This window comes from Anolis sagrei, chromosome Y (assembly GCF_037176765.1).
Source record: "Anolis sagrei isolate rAnoSag1 chromosome Y, rAnoSag1.mat, whole genome shotgun sequence".
NCBI classification, from domain to species: Eukaryota; Metazoa; Chordata; class Lepidosauria; order Squamata; family Dactyloidae; genus Anolis; species Anolis sagrei.
This window is the reverse complement of record NC_090035.1, coordinates 11,755,273-11,772,299: the sequence shown is the minus strand read 5'-3', so window position 1 is coordinate 11,772,299 and position 17,027 is coordinate 11,755,273. Positions and strand designations below refer to the sequence as shown.

Genomic DNA, 17,027 nt, shown 5'->3' with positions numbered 1-17,027 from the left:
CAATGATGTGGAAAGGCCTTTTTCTGCTCTCGGCCTTTGCCTCGACATCCGCGGCGTCCGTCCCGTCAATTCCGTATTCTGCATTTCCTTTGTTTTTCCCTTTTGAAGCCAGAGGCGAAAGTGAGCGTTGGATCCCGAGGAAGAGAAATGGCAAACGATACAGCGGGAAAGGAGGCGAGGGAGATGGAGCGGATGGGGAGCAGTTCGGGCAGACAGGGACGGAAAGCAAAAAAAAAACCAAAACCAAACGAGCGAACGAACCAAAGCGACGCGGCATTTGTTTCCCAAAAAACGTCGGGGTGCTTTTTTGTTTCCGTTTTTTTTGTTTGTTTGTTTTACACGCGGATCACATATATATACAGAAAAAACACACATACACGCACACGCACCATGAGGTCTGCTGAAGGCAAAAATAGATCAGATCGGCAAAAAACGACGACGCGAGACGTGAGCGAGGACAGCGGCCCACGGCTGCGCTTCTACCGGGCTCCGGCCCTGGGCCCCACTCCTCTCTGGGGCCCGGAAAGAGAGTCTGGTATTGGGTCCTGTGAGATTGGTATTGATGGGGGACTCGGGCTCTGTCATGTGCCTAAAATCCGGCCACAGGATGTCAAGTTTCCAAACTAAGGGCCTTTAGGAATCCGCAGATCTTCGGGATTCGCTCCAGGAAAAAAACAACAATAAATTCCAGGCCAGGTTTTGCCAGCAGCCATAGACGATCTGAGCTTCTCAGTATTGGTTTACAGCTCCTAAGTGAAGGAAGGGAGAAGGGAGGAGTCAAAACTCGGAACTGGAGTTTCTTCTTCTCGTTGCCACTGGACCCGGGTTGCATCCAGAGAAGGCGGAAAAACCTGGATCTGGACGGGTTCGCACCAACCTGGGAGGAGGAGGGCTTTTTGGAGCCAATGTCCTGTGCCGGATTGAGTAGGGTTTCCGGGATCCGGTTCAGGATCCGATGGGATGGCAGCAGAGTGGCCTCAGCAAAGGCAGATTCCGGAGGCCAGGGCCAGGTCTTTTCACAGTAGAAGTACTATTGCAAAATTAAAAAAAAAATAATGGGGAGGGGAAGCGTAGTTTTCGGAGAGCAAGACGGCTGGGTTACATTCTCTTTGCCGCTCCCATAGAGGAGTCCTTTTGGGTGGCAGCCGCTGCCCGTTGACAGGGTTTGGGGTTCAAAATGCCCCCCGCTTCCCTTCTCCCCGGAGCTGAGACTTTGGCGGAGATGACGGTGTTCCCCTTCGTACTCGGTGCATTATAAGGGCTGCTTCTGCAAAAGAAGGAAAGGAAAATTAATATCAAAATAGTAGGACATCAAGGCATTTTTGGAGGGTGCCCATTCTGCTGTATGAAAGGTTTGCCAAGGGAAAGGTCTCTCCTAGATGACATTCAGATCGCATTGAAAGTAATTGCTTTGTTTTAAAAGCAAAGGGAAGTCAATATCAAGCAGAAAACACATTTCAACACATCAATATCCTAGCCATTTGTATTCTCCAGCCCGCCACCTGAAAATACCTGGATTAAAATAATTTTTTAAAGAACATTTAAAGGCATGCTGTGTTGTGTTTAATAACAACAACAACAACAATAATAATAATAATAATAATAATAATAATAATAGAAGAAGAAGAAGAAGAAGAAGAAGATTGTGCAGACAGACTACAAGCAGAGGCACAACACCGTTGCTCAGATGATCCATTGGAACCTGTGCCACAAATACCATCTGCCAGTGACAAAGAACTGGTGGGATCACAAGCCAGAAAGAATTACAGAAGATGAACATGTCAAACTACTCTGAGACTTCCGAATTCAGACAATTTTGGAGCACAATACTCCTGACCTCACAATTGTGTTAAAAAAACCAAGTATGGATCATCGATGTTGCAATCCCAGGCGACAGCAGGATTGAAGAGAAACAACTGGAAAAGCTGACACGATATGAGGATTTAAAGATCGAACTGCAAAGACTCTGCCACAAACCAGTCAAGGTGGTCCCAGTGGTGATCGGCACACTGGGTGCAGTGCCTAAAGACCTTGGCCTGCACTTAAATACAATCAACGCTGAAAAAATTACCATCTGCAAGCTGTAAAAGGCCACCCTACTTGGATGTGCATGCATTATTCGCCGGTGTCTTACAAAGTCCTAGACACTTGGGAAGTGTCCGACGTGAGATCCAATACAACAGCCAGCAGAGTGACCTTGTTTGCTGTCAGGTCCTGTCTCAGTGTCAATTGTCTTTCTGATGCACTTTATCTCATCCCTCATTTGAGAATAACCTCATTGTTTATCCCACCCGAGTCTCTCACTAAAAACAGCACTTTATCTATCTACCTCACACCTCAGGTTTTACAATTTTCTCTCCTCGCTCTTGGCCCAGTTCACCTTCATTTAAATTTTTGTACTGTTTTTATACTCTGTTTTATTGTGTTGTTATTATTTTATTGTCTTATTATGCTACTGTATAAGCATTTTTACTAGATGTTGTAATGTGTCTTCTATGTATTTTATTTTGCTTTATTGTAATTCCTTGTGCTTGGCCCCATGTTAGCCGCCCCAAGTCCCTTCAGGGAGGTGAAGGCGAGGTACAAAAAAGTTATTTATTATTATTATTATTATTATTATTATTATTATCATCATTATTATTTGAAACACAACAAGATGAGTCCATGGCAGACACTCTGCTGGCTGTTGAATTGGATCACACGTCGGACACTTCCCAAGTGTCTAGGATTGTGTGATGTATTGGCGAATAATGCGTGCAGATCCCAGTAAGGTGGCCTTCTGCAGCTGGCAGATGGTAATTTTGTCAGCGCCGATTGTGTTTAAGCGCAGGCCAAGGTCTTTAGGCACTGCACCCAATGTGCCGATCACCACTGGGACCACCTTGACTGGCAAAATCTGTGTGTGTGTGTGTGTGTTTTTCTTTCTTTTTCTTATTATTCTGTGTGTTTGTTTTGTTCTGTTAGAATTGTAACACAATGGTATGGTTGCTGATGACACGATAAATAAATACCTTGACTGGCTTGTGCCAGAGTCTTTACAGTTTGAGGATTCATATTGTGTCAGCTTTTCCTGTTGTTTCTCTGCAATCCTGCTGTCACCTGGGATTGTGACATCGACGATCCATACCTTGTTTTTTTAACACAATGTTGAGGTCAGGAGTGTTGTGCAGCTGTGGACAACTTATTATTATTATTATTATTATTATTATTATTATTATTATTGAGGATTTGAGACTTGGGCAGTGTGGGGTTGAATCCCAGCAATTGCCACCAAGCTCATCTATGGCCCAACGAATAATGGCACACATCCTATACATTCACCAGATGGAACCAGGATTGGACGTGCGAGTTTGACTATAATATGATGCTACAATAAATTGTTCCTTTGGCAGAGAAGCAAGCCATTGTTTCCAGGACTGCGTTCCCGGATTCCGGTCCTGGTTTTGGCGAGGGCCGACCCACCGCAGAGCTCGTTGTGCCGGGGCTGCGGCTGACAACTAGAGGACTCCCTTGCTTCATTCATTGGGCATTAATTCACGTTGCTAATGCCGCTGTGCGCCTCCACCAACCCCAGATTAAAAAAAAATATCGGAAAGAAAGGAAGGAATAGGCTCTTGACAGGCTGCAGAGATGCGTTTCAGGCCCCTTCCCTCTCCTCTCCTCCTCCTTTTCTTCCTTTCTTTGATTTCTTTCAAAGGCACCCAGGCTTTGCGCGGAGGCACAACAAGGGGGCGGCAGAAAGCCCATTTACGGCCACAATGGCAACGGGGCTCCCGGCGTCTCCTTGCCCTCTCCTTCTTCCGTTTGGCCTCCATTAATTGGAAGCGGAGGAGGGCCTCCCGGGTCCGGATTTTCAGCCCCCCAAACCACAAGAGGTTCTCGCTTTGTGCTATTTGTGTCCCCGCCTCCATGTTCAAGAGGCAGGGATGGGGAAATAAATAGACGGCACAGAATAGAAGAAAGGGCCTCTTTTCGGGGGAACGTAAACAAATGAAAAACGGAACGAATTTTTCACGCAAAAAGCTTGAGTTGCCGAAAAAGGCTCTTTTTTGGACATAGCCTAGTGGGAAACCATACATTAATTCCTACAGACGATCTGATGTTTGCAGGCTACAATTTTCAAAGGTGAAAATACAATTTCCAAGTCAAAAAAATTAAAACCTATACAATTTTCAAGCAAAACGTAAAACCTATGCAATTTGTATTTGCTCTGTGATCCGCCCTGAGTCCCCTTCGGGGTGAGAAGGGTAGACTATAAATAACGTAAATAAATAAACCTATACAATTTTCAAGCAAGACATAGAACCTATAGAATTTCCAATGGTAAGACCTATACAATTTCCAAAAGTAAAACCTATACAATTTTCAAGCAAGACATAGAACCTATAGAATTTCCAATGGTAAATCCTATACAATTTCCAAAAGTAAAACCTATACAATTTTCAAGCAAAACCTAAAGCCTATGCAATTTGTATTTGCTCTGTGATCCGCCCTGCGTTCCCTTTGGGGTGAGAAGGGTACACTATAAATGGTGTAAATAAATAAATAAACCTATACAATTTTCAAGCAAGACATGGAACCTATATAGTTTCCAATGGAAAAAGTAAAACCTATACAGTTTTCAAGCAAAACGTAAAACCTATGCAATTTGTATATATTCTGTGATCTGCCCTGAGTCCCCTTCGGGGTGAGAAGGACCAAATATAAATGCTGTAAATAAATAAATAAACCTATGCAATTTTCAGCAAAGACGTAGAACCTATATAACTTCCAATGGAAAAAGTAAAACCTATACAATTTTCAAGCAAAACGTAAAACCTATGCAATTTGTATATGTTCTGGGATCTGCCCTGAGTCCCCTTCGAGGTGACAAGGACCAAATATAAATGCTGTAAATAAATGAATAAACCTATACAATTTTCAAGCAAAATCTAAAACCTATGCAATTTGTATATATTCTGTGATCCACCCTGAGTCCCCTTTGGGGCGAGAAGGGCTGAATATAAAAGCTGTAAATAAATAAATAAAGGTAAAGGTAGTCCCCTGACATTAAGTCCAGTCATGTCTGACTCTGGGGTGTGGTGCTCATCTCCATTTCTAAGCCGAAGAGCCAGCGTTGTCCGTAGACACCTCCAAGGTCATGTGGCCGGCATGACTGCATGGAGCGCCGTTACCTTCCCGCCGGAGCGATACCTATTGATCTACTTGAGTCGCCTAATAAGGTTGAGAAACGCGGTATAGAAATGAAGCAAATAATAAATAAATAAATATTTGCATGTTTTCGAACTGCTAGGTTGGCAGAAGCTAGGGCTGACAGCGGAAGCTCACGTTGCTCCCCGGAATCGAACCTGCAACCTTTCGATCAGCAAGCTCAGCAGCTCAGTGCTTTAACCCACTGTGCCACCGGGGGCTCCAAAATAAATAAACAGACCTATACAATTTTCAACCAAGACATAGAACCTATACAATTTCCAATGGAAAAAGTAAAACCTATACAATTTTCAAGCAAAACTTAAAACCTATGCAATTTGTATTTGCTCTGTGATCTGCCCCAAGTCCCCTTCGGGGTGGGAAGGGTGGAATATAAATGCTGTAAATAAATAAATAAACCTATTCCATTTTCAAGAAAGACGTAGAACCTATACAATTCCGATGGAAAAATGTAAAATCTATACAATTTTCAAGCAAAACCTAAAACCTAAGCGATTTGTATTCCCAAGCCATGGATGGTTGAATCCATGGATGGAGAATCTGTGGATACAGAGGGCTGTATGTACAGTAGAGTCTCGCTTAACATAAATGGGCCAGCAGAATGTTGGATAAGCAAAAATGTTGGATAATAAGGGGGATTAAGGAAAAGTCTATTAAATATCAAATTACATTATAATTTTACAAATTAAGTACCAAAACATGTTTTTACAATAAATTGACAGAAAAAGTTCAATACACGATAACGTTCTGTAGTAATTACTGTATTTACGAATTTAGCACCAAAACATCGCAATGTATTGAAACAGTTGTGGATCCGGGCGGGAGGCAGACTGTGCTGGATAATACAGAACGTTGGATGAGTGAAGGTTGGATAGGAAAGACTCTACTACTGTATACATTTTGGGGAAGGAAATCTCCCAATTTCCTCCAGAAGTGGTATGATGGAAAGCAAACAGGTCCAGCACAGAGGGAGGAGGGGAAATGGTTAAAGAAGGACCACTGTTTTCTATCCTTAATGTACACTAGCCGTCCCCTGCTACACGTTGCTGTGGCCCAGTCTGTGTATATGTGTTTTGTGGTGTATATATCTGTGCATATATTTGTGTATATATGTGTGTTTGCATATATATGTGTAGTTTTGCGCATATGGTTTAATGTATTTTTATTTTTTGGCTTTTTAAGTCCCTTCTGCTGTGTTTTTAGTGCTTTTATGAGTGATGGTCAATCGTTGGTCTGATTGGTTTATTGTGTCCAAATTTGGTGTCAATTTGTCCAGTGGTTTTTGCATTATGTTAATCCCACAAACAAAAATTACATTTTTATTTATATAGACTAGGCACCCCCTGCCATGTGTTGCTGTGGCCCAGTTTGTGTATATGTCTTTTGTGTGTGTATATATATTTGTGTATATGTGTGTGTTTGCGTGTATATATATGTGTTTGTGTGTGTGTGTGTGTGGTTTTGCGAATTTGTTGTAATGTTGTTTTTGTTTTTTGGCTTTTAAGTCTCTTCTGCTGTGTTTTTAGTGCTTTTATGAGTGATGGTCAATTGTTGGCCTGATAGGTGTATTGTGTCCAAATTTGGTGTCAATTCGTCCGGTGGTTTTTGAGTTATGTTAATCCCACAAACGAACATTATATTTTTATTTATATAGACTAGCCGTCCCCTGACACGTGTTGCTGTGGCCCAGTCTGTGTATGTGTCTTTTGTGTGTGTATATATTTGTGTATATGTGTATATATGTGTGTTTGCATATATATATATATATGTGGTTTTGCGAATTTGTTGTAAGGTTGTTGGGGTTTTTTTGGCCTTTTAAGTCCCTTCTGCTGTGTTTTTTAGTGCTTTTGAGTGATGGTCACTTGTTGGCCTGATCAGTGTATTGTGTCCCAATTTGGTGTCAGTTTGTCCTGTGGTTTTTGCATTATGTTAATCCCACAAACGAAAATTACATTTTTATTTATATAGACTAGCTGTCCCCTGCCACCTGTTGCTGTGGCCCAGTCTGTGTATATGTCTTTTGTGTGTGTGTATATATTTGTGTATATATGTGTGTTTGCGTGTATATATATATGTGGTTTTGCGCATGTGTTTTTTTGGCTTTTTAACTCCCTTCTGCTGTGTTTTTCAGTGCTTTTGTGAGTGATGGTCAATTGTTGGCCTGATAGGTGTATTGTGTCCAAATTTTGTGTCAATTTGTCCAGTGGTTTTTGAGTTATGTTAATCCCACAAACAAAAATTACATTTTTATTTATATAGACTAGCCGTTCCCTGCCATGCGTTGCTGTGGCCCAGTTTGTGTATATGTGTTGTGTGTGTATATATATATATATGTGTATATGTGTATATATGTGTATTTGCGTATATATATGTGTGTGTGTGTGTGTGTGTGTGTGTGTGTGTGGCTTGCGCATGTGTTGTAATGTTGTTTTTGTTGTTTTGGCTTTTCAAGTCCCTTCTGCTGTGCTTTTCAGTGTTTTTTATGAGTGATAGTCACTTGTTTGCCTGATAGGTGTATTGTGTCCAAATTTGGTGTCAATTCATCCAGTGGTTTTTGAGTTCTGTTAATCCCACAAATGAACATTACATTTTTATTTATATAGATGTAGTGGAAAGTCTTTAAAAGTGTTTACATGGCTCCAGAATTTCAAATGGGTGCTGCATGTCGAAGGGACAAGGCCAGGCTATTAAAAGCCGGACTGGCTGGAGAGCATCATCCCTTTTTCTGGCTGGATTGACGGAGGATCTCCCTCGGCTTGGTTCAGGAATGCCTCTCCATCCTCCTCCAGGTCTCTCCATCTGGACATCCTTTCCCTCTCCCCTCCCTTGCGGTCTGCTTTCAATTGCCAATAACCAGGTGCAACCTTGGCTTGGAAACCGGGAGAAGGCGGGCAGGAAGCAACCCGCCAGGATGATTAAATTATACGGGGGCCTGGTCAGTGCAAGACAAAGGCCTTTGCTCCAGAAAAAGGTCTCCTGTTTCCTTGCAGTGGATGAGAGGAAACCCAGTCAGAAGGGACCCCAACAGACCATCCAGTCCAATCCTTTTTTGCCAGGCAGGACGACACAATCAACCCCCCCCCCCCCCCCACTCACTCTCCTCAGGACAACACTAGCTTTGGGCATGACTCTAAAGGCTTCAGCCTACTCACTCTCCTCAGGACAACACTCACTCTCCTCAGGACGAGACTAGCTTTGGCCCACTGACTCTGACAGGCTTCAGCCTACTCACTCTCCTCAGGACGACACTCACTCTCCTCAGGATGACACTAGCTTTGGCCCACTGACTCTGACAGGCTTCGGCCTACTCACTCTCCTCAGGACAACACTCACTCTCCTCAGGACGACACTAGCTTTGGCCCACTGACTCTGACAGGCTTCGGCCTACTCACTCTCCTCAGGACGGCACTCACTCTCCTCAGGACGAGACTAGCTTTGGCCCACTGACTCTGACAGGCTTCAGCCTACTCACTCTCCTCAGGACCACACTCACTCTCCTCAGGACGAGACTAGTTTTGGCCCACTGACTCTGACAGGCTTCGGCCTACTCACTCTCCTCAGGACGACACTCACTCTCCTCAGGACGGCACTAGCTTTGGCCCACTGACTCTGACAGGCTTCGGCCTACTCACTCTCCTCAGGACGGCACTCACTCTCCTCAGGACGAGACTAGCTTTGGCCCACTGACTCTGACAGGCTTCAGCCTACTCACTCTCCTCAGGACCACACTCACTCTCCTCAGGACGAGACTAGTTTTGGCCCACTGACTCTGACAGGCTTCAGCCTACTCACTCTCCTCAGGACAACACTCACTCTCCTCAGGACGAGACTAGCTTTGGCCCACTGACTCTGACAGGCTTCGGCCTACTCACTCTCCTCAGGACGACACTCACTCTCCTCAGGACGACACTAGCTTTGGCCCACTGACTCTGACAGGCTTCGGCCTACTCACTCTCCTCAGGACGACACTCACTCTCCTCAGGACGACACTAGCTTTGGCCCACTGACTCTAAAGGCTTCAGCCTACTCACTCTCCTCAGGACGACACTCACTCTCCTCAGGACGAGACTAGTTTTGGCCCACTAACTCTGACAGGCTTCAGCCTACTCACTCTCCTCAGGATGACACTCACTCTCCTCAGGACGACACTAGCTTTGGCCCACTGACTCTGACAGGCTTCGGCCTACTCACTCTCCTCAGGACGACACTCACTCTCCTCAGGACGACACTAGCTTTGGCCCACTGACTGACAGGCTTCACTCTCCTCAGGATGACACTAGCTTTGGCCCACTGACTCTAACAGGCTAATTGTCTCACACTGGGCCAAAGGTAGTGTTGCCCTGAGGAGAGTGAGTAGGCTAAACCCTGTCAGAGTCAGTGGGCCAATGCTAGTATTGTCCTGATGGGTGTGAGTAGGCCAAAGCCTATCAGAGTCAGTGAGCCAAACCTAGTGTCGTCCTGAGGAGAGTGAGTAAGCCGAAGCCTGTTAGAGTCAGTGGGCCAATGCTAGTGTTGTCCTGAGGAGAGTGAGTAGGCCGAAGCCTGTCATAGTGAGTGGGCCAAAACTAGTGTCATCTTGAGAAGAATGAATAGGCTGAAGCCTGTTAGAGTCAGTGGGACAATGCTAGTATCATCCTGAGGGGAGTGAGTAGGCCGAAGCCTGCCAGAGTCAGTGGGCCAAAGCTAGTGTCTACACACACACACTACACTTGATCTTAGCCAAAAGGCCGAGAAGCGGTCAAAGCTAGTGTCATTCTCAGGAGAGTGAATAGCCAAAACCTGTCAGAGTCAGTAGGCCAATGCTAGTGTGTGGTCCTGAGGAGAGTGAATAGGCCGAAGCCTGTTAGCGTTGTCAGTGGGCCAAAGCTATTGTGGTCCTGAGGAGAGTGAGTAGGCCAAAGCCTATCAGAGTCAGAGGGCCAAAGCTAGTGTCGTCCTGAGGAGAGTGAGTAGGCCGAAGCCTATCAGTCAGTGTGCCAAAGCTAGTGTCGTGCTGAGGAGAGTGAGTAGGCCGAAGCCTGTTAAGAGTCAGTGAGCCAAAGCTAGTGTCGTCCTGAGGAGAGCGAGTAGGCCGAAGCCTATCAGAGTCAACAGGCCAAAGCTACTGTCGTCCTGAGGAGAGTGAGTAGGCCGAAGCCTGTTAAGAGTCAGTAGGCCAAAGCTAGTGTCGTCCTGAGGAGAGTGAGTAGGCCGAAGCCTGTCAGAGTCAGTGGGCCAAAGCTAGTGTCGTTCTGAGGAGAGTGAGTAGGCCGAAGCCTGTCAGAGTCAGTGGGCCAAAGCTAGTGTCGTCCTGAGGAGAGTGAGTAGGCCGAAGCCTATCAGTGAGCCAAAGCTAGTGTCGTCCTGAGGGGAGTGAGCAGGCCGAAGCCTTTCAGAGTCAGTGAGCCAAAGCTAGTGTCGTCCGGAGGAGAGTGAGTAGGCAGAAGCCTGTTAGAGTCAATGAGCCAAAGCTAGTGTCGTCCTGAGGAGAGTGAGTAGGCCGAAGCCTTTCAGAGTCAGTGGGCCAAAGCTAGTGTAGTCCCGAGGAGAGTGAGTAGGCCGAAGACTGTTAGAGTCAGTGGGCCAAAGCTAGTGTCCTCCTGTGTTTTGTTCCCTCCTCCATGCAACTCCCTTCCAAATAGTTAAAAGTGAAACATGGCTCTCCTCTATATGGTTTCACAGGACCACAGCCCATCCAACCATTTCCCTTTGTTCTTATATGCTTGCACACTCACCTTATGTCTGGGGCAGTTGAGTGAGAAGGTCTCTTCGGTTAACAAACAACCTAGAGGAAGAACAGAGAAGCAACAATGAATATCATCATCATCATCATCACCTGCACCACCACCATCATTACCATCGTCCCAAATTCTCTCTGGATCAAGACCCAAAGCAGTGTTGATTTATCCCCACCTTGGCTATTGCAACACCCATATCTCCTTTCTGATTTTCTCATTCATTCCTGCTTCTTCTAAGGGTACATCTACACTCTGGAATTGATGCAGTTTGACATCACTTTAATTATGGATCAACACTAGGATACTGGGAGTTGTAGTTTTGCAGTCTTGAGCCTTCTCTGCCCAAGAGTGCAAACAATTGCTCCTGGATTCCACAGCATTGAGCCATAGCAATTATAGTGGTGCCAAACTGCATTCATTCTACAGCGCAGATGCACTCCCGATTCAATGTACATTTCATAGAATCACAGAGTTGGAAAAGCCTGCATGAGCCATCTAGTCCACCCCCTTCTGCCAGGCAGGAAAAGCACAAAGCAGCCCCGACAGATGGCCACCCAGCCTCTGTGTAAAAGCCTCCAAGACAGGGAGTTCTACTGTTGAACAGCTTTTCTTACAGTCAAGAAGAAGGAGGAGGAGGAGGAGGAGGAAGAGGAGGTGGTGGTAGAGGTGGTGGGGGTGGTGGGGGTGGTGGTGGAGGAGGTGGTGGAGGTGGTGGAGGTGGTGGTGGTGGTGGAGGAGGAGGTGGTGGTGGAGATGGTGGGGGTGGTGGTTGTGGTGGTGGTGGTGGAGGTGGTGGTGGATGTGGTGGTGGAGGTAGTGGTGGTGGTGGAGGTGGTAGTGGTGGAGGTGGTGGTGGAGGTGGAGGTGGTGGTGGTGGAGGAGGAGTAGGTGGATGTGGAGGTGGAGGAGGAGGTGGAGGTGGAGGAGGAGGAGATGGAGGCGGTTCTCATGAAACTTTTCCTTGATTTAAGTCTACTGGGAGGAGGCTGAGAGCCATGCAGTGGGTGGCTTTCACAGTGTTCAACCTTATTTCTCTCACAATTGGCAGCAACTTCCTGTCGCACATCGGGGGGCAATGCTAGCTAGCTTCTAGAGTCTATCAACAGGTGCAGATTTAAGACATCCTGTGATGATTCTACATGTCTCATTCAGCGCTATATTCACCTGCTTTGTGTGGGTGAAGTAGAAATAGTCAAGTAAAACATATTGTCGAAGGCTTTCTTGGCCAGAATCACTGGGTTGTTGTAGGTTTTTTCGGGCTATATGGCCATGTTCTAGAGGCATTCTCTCCTGACGTTTCACCTGCATCTATGGCAAGCATCCTCAGAGGTAGTGAGGTCTGTTGGAACTAGGAAAAAGGGTTTATATATCTGTGGAATAACCAGGGTGAGACAAAGGACTCTTGTCTGCTGGAGCTAGGTGTGAATGTTTCAACTGACCGTCTTGATTAGCATATAATGGCCTGACAGAGCCTAGAGCAAACTTTTGTTGAGAGGTGATTGGATGTCCTTGCACAACAACAGAGAGGAAACAAACAAGGACATCTAATCACCTCTCAACGAAAGTTTGCTCTAGGCACTGTCAGGCCATTATATGCTAATCAAGGTGGTCAGTTGAACAATGGAGGACCTTCTTGCAGCAACACCAGAAGCACTCCAAGTGGCCAGATACTGGTCAAAGGACATTTAATCAACTACCAAACTCACAAATTTTGTGTTTTGTCTGTTTGTTTGCTTTGTTCTGTTAGAAATGTAATATAATTGACTGGTTGCCCTGACACGACAAACAAACTTCTCAACGAAAGTTTGCTCTAGGCACTGTCAGGCCATTATATGCTAATCAAGGTGGTCAGTTGAAACATTCACACCTAGCTCCAGCAGACAAGAGTCCTTTGTCTCACCCTGGTCATTCCACAGATATATATAAACCCTTTTTCTAGTTCCAACAGCCCTCACTACCTCTGAGGATGCTTGCCATAGATGCAGGCGAAACGTCAGGAGAGAATGCCTCTAGACCATGGCCATATAGCCCGAAAAAACCTACAACAACCCAGTCAAGTAAAAAGCTTTTCTCCCCGCCAGAAGGTCTTACCTGTATCAATGGCACATGTGTAGTGAAAGGTTTGCGCGCATCCTTTGTGACAACAGCCGACAGTGGCTCCAATTTGCTGACAACTGGAACATCTCTGCGGTGACCAAGAAAGAAAGAAAAGAAATCTCCATGAGATATATCAACAGCGTTGTTTCGTTTTTGCACAGGTAGCTTGGGTCAGGAACTGGGACTGGAATCACAATTCGGACTCGATTGTCTTTATTGTTTAGAATCATGGAGCTGGAGGGCACCCCGAAGAACATCTAGTCTAATTCCCTTCTGCAATGCAGGGATACACAGAAGTATAGAATCATAGAATCAAAAAGTTGGAAAAGACCTCGTGGGCCATCCAATCCAACTCCATTCTGCCAAGAAGCAGGGAAATCCCATTCAAAGTACCCCGACAGATGGCCATCCAGCCTCTGCTTAAAAGCCTCTAAAGAAGGAGCCTCCACCACACTCTGGGGCAGAGAGTTCCACTGCTGAACAGCTCTCACAGTCAGGAAGTTCTTCCTCATGTTCAGGTGGAATCTCCTTTCCTGTAGTTTGAAGCCATTGTTCTATGTTCTAGTCTAAATGACTAAACCATTCCTGAAAGATGCCAATCTACTTGAAGACCCCCAAAGATAAAGAGTCCACCACTTCCCAAAGTCATCTATTCTACTCTCGGATGACTCTTATGACCAAGAAGTTCTACCTGACGTTTAGGTGAAATTTTCTTGTCATTTGGATTCTAACTCTGGAGCAAACTCTCCCCTCCTCTTGATGACATCCTTTCAGATAGTTAAGGATGGCGATTATGGCATCTTATCTTCTCCAAGCAAACACCCCCTGCTCCCTCACCTGTGTTCTTCATAGGACCTTTGAGCATCCTGGTTGCCCTTCTTCTGTGTTGGATGTTTTTATTTACATGCTTTTATGTTTTTCATAAAAGGAGTTCCTGGTGGTGCAGCGGGTTAAACCACTAAGCTGCTGAACTTGCTGACTGAAAGGTCAGCGGTTCAAATCCGGGGAGCGGGGTGAGCTCCTGTACTTCGCCCCAGCTTCTGCCAACCTAGCAGTTTGAAAACATGCAAATGTGAGTAGATCAATAGCTACCGCTTCAGCAGGAAAGTAATAGCATTCCATGCAGTCATGCTGGCCACAAGACCTTTGAGATGTCTATGGACAATGCCGGCTTTTCTGCTCAGAAATAGAGATTAGCACCCACCCCCCAGAGTTGGACATGGCTAGATTTAATGTCAAGGAGAAACCTCGACACTGTTCCAGACAGGGCCACCTCCCAACAAAGGATCCCCCAGGCAGGAAGCAGCTAGGCTTTGAAGCTACAAGATTATTCAATACTTATCAAGCTGGCCAATTTTATAATATTTACCTGAATTGACAGGTCAGAGAGATTATTCTCATATTCTATATTCCCAGAACATGCACAACATACAGAGGCAGGACTCTATCTATCTATCTATCTATCTATCTATCTATCTATCTATCTATCTATCTTCAATTGTGATTAGTGAGATCTCATTCACATCTCATGATAAACTCTGAACCACAGTTTGTTGCTTACAGTAGAAACAGCACATCAAATGCAACAAAAAAATCATGGCTCCTTTCTGGGTTGTTTTCCTTACCTACCCTTTTCTCGTCTCCTTTTTTTCATGCTGAGAAAACAAGCCATGGGTCCAGGTTCACTTCTCACAACAAGCCAAAATATAAAATCCGTTAAGTCATTTTAAAAGTGTGAGTTTGGATTGTACTTTTGGAAGGTTAAGGAAACATATCTTTTTAAGTGAAAGCAGGTTTACATCACAGGGTTCCGCTGAACAATCACGGCTTGTGTTGGTGAAGGTTTCACTGGGTTGCTGTGAGTTTTCCGGGCTATAGGGCCATATTCCAGAAGCATTCTCTCATGACGTTTTGCCCACATCTATGACAGACATTCTCAGAGGTTGTGAGGTCTGTTGGAAACTAGGCAAGTGGGGTTATATATCTGTGGAATAATGTCTATCCAGGGTGGGAGAAAGAAATCTTGTCTGCTTGAGACATGTGTGAATGTTGCAACTGGCCTGCTTGATTAGCATTGAATAGCCTTGTAGCTTCAAAGCCTGGCTGTTGCTGCCTGGAGGCATCCTTTGATTTGTAGGTGTTAGCTGGCTCTCATTATTTCCTGTCTGGAATTCCCTTTTTTTCAGTGTTGCTCTTTATTTACTGTCCTGATTTTAGAGTTTTTAAATACTGGTAGACAGATTTTGTTCATTTCCATGGCTTTCTCCTTTCTGTTGAAACTGTTCACATGCCTGTAGGTTTCAATGGCTTCTCTGTGTAGTCTGACATGGTGGTTGTTAGAGTGGTCCAGCGTTTCTGTGTTCTCAAATAGTATTCTGGGTCCAGGTTGGTTTATCCTCCCAAACAAAGAATGAACATAATCTGGCTCCCAGTATTAAACTCCAAAATCAGAACAGTAAATAAAGAGCAACACTAAAAACAGAAGAAATCCAGACATGAAACAACCAGGGCCAGCTAACACCTCCCAACAAGGATTCCCCAGGCAGGAAGCAGTTAAGCTTCGAAGCTACAAGGCTATTCAAGTTGGCCAATTGTAACATTCACACTTATCTCTGGAACTCATTACCTGGAGAGATTAGGAAAGCCCCAACCCTAGAAACCTTTAAATAGAACCTTAAAACCTGGCTCTTCTGCTGCGCCTTTGATGAGTAGGTATACAACCTCACACTATTGCTTAGCCTCAATGTTTTGTCATTGGAGTATACGTCCCCCCTCCCCTTGTGGGAAAGTTTGATCGCACAACCCCCATTTTAAGGAGCCCTCCTCCGCAAACAACCTGCTTCTCCTTTATCTCACCTGAGTTTTTAATCAGTTTTTAATGAGTTTTTCTTTTAATCATAACATGTAACCTGACCATGGTCAGGTTACATGTAACCTCACCATTATATAATTGGTGGTTGCCCTGACACGACAAAAAAAAAAAAAAACCTAACCATTGTCACTGTGATTGTGTTTATTGTAATTTTATATCGTTATGCATTCATATGTTTTATGTAATCATGATGTTGTTGATTGTTTCCGTTTTCGGTTTTATTTTGCTGTAATTTGTTGTTTGGGCTTGGCCTCATGTAAGCCGCCCCGAGTCCCCATTGGGGAGATGGTGGCGGGGTATAAATAAAGATTATTATTATTATTATTATTATTATTATTATTATTATCTCAAACAGACTTTCTCCCACCCTGAACATCATTCCACAGATACTATAAACCCCACTTGCCTAGTTTCCAATAGACCTCTCAACCTCCAAGGATGCCTGCCATAGATGTGGGTGAAGTGTCAGGAGAGAATGCTTCTGGAACATGACTATACAGCCCGGAAAACTCACAGAAACCCAGTTATGGTTTGTCACGACATGAATATGAATGCTATCTGCCATTGCGGTTTCATAGTTAGGGAATTCAAGCACCACTTTGTAGCTGAACAATTCTTTGCAAAACCCCAAAGAAAGGTTCACAACTTACAGAAATTAATTTAGTTTCCTCAATAATTTGGGTAGGATGAGTATGTAAGAATGACATGAGCATCCGCAGCAGTATCCTATCCTCATGACAACAACACACAAGCTATCAACTTGTTTTGACTTTTGGAACCCTAAGGCATGCCTATCATGGGGTTTTCTTTGCATGATTGCTCTCTGAGGCCGAGAGTGTGTGACCCCGGGGAACATAAGCCAGAAGACCCATCATCCACAGTAAGGATACTGCTGTGGATGCGGCAGCCAGACTACTAATGGGAGCGGGGTACAGGGAGCATACTACCTCTCTGTTGCGCCAGCTCCACTGGCTGCCAGTCAGCTTCCGAGCACAATTCAAAGTGCTGGTCTTAACCTATAAAGCCCTAAACGACTCCGGCCCAATTTACCTGTCCGAATGTATCCTCCCCATGAACCATCAAGATTGCTAAGATCGTCTGGAGGGGCCCTGCTCTCGATCCCACCGGCC

At 45.0% G+C, this 17,027-nt stretch overlaps 1 protein-coding gene across 3 annotated transcripts in view; it reads right to left on the bottom strand.

Annotated features, from left to right (window-relative positions):
* Positions 1 to 276: 276 nt before the first annotated feature.
* The window catches only part of LOC137094713 (retinoic acid-induced protein 1-like), a 225,493-nt gene continuing 208,742 nt past the window's right edge, over positions 277 to 17,027 (bottom strand). For all 3 annotated transcript variants that reach the window (XM_067461768.1, XM_067461769.1, XM_067461770.1), the window contains 3 exons: positions 13,020 to 13,113; positions 10,926 to 10,975; positions 277 to 1,267 (listed from right to left, as the gene is read on the bottom strand). In XM_067461768.1, coding sequence (XP_067317869.1) covers positions 1,253 to 1,267; positions 10,926 to 10,975; positions 13,020 to 13,113 — 159 coding nt within the window. In that variant the 3' untranslated portion in view covers positions 277 to 1,252. The remainder of the gene's footprint in view (positions 1,268 to 10,925; positions 10,976 to 13,019; positions 13,114 to 17,027) is intronic.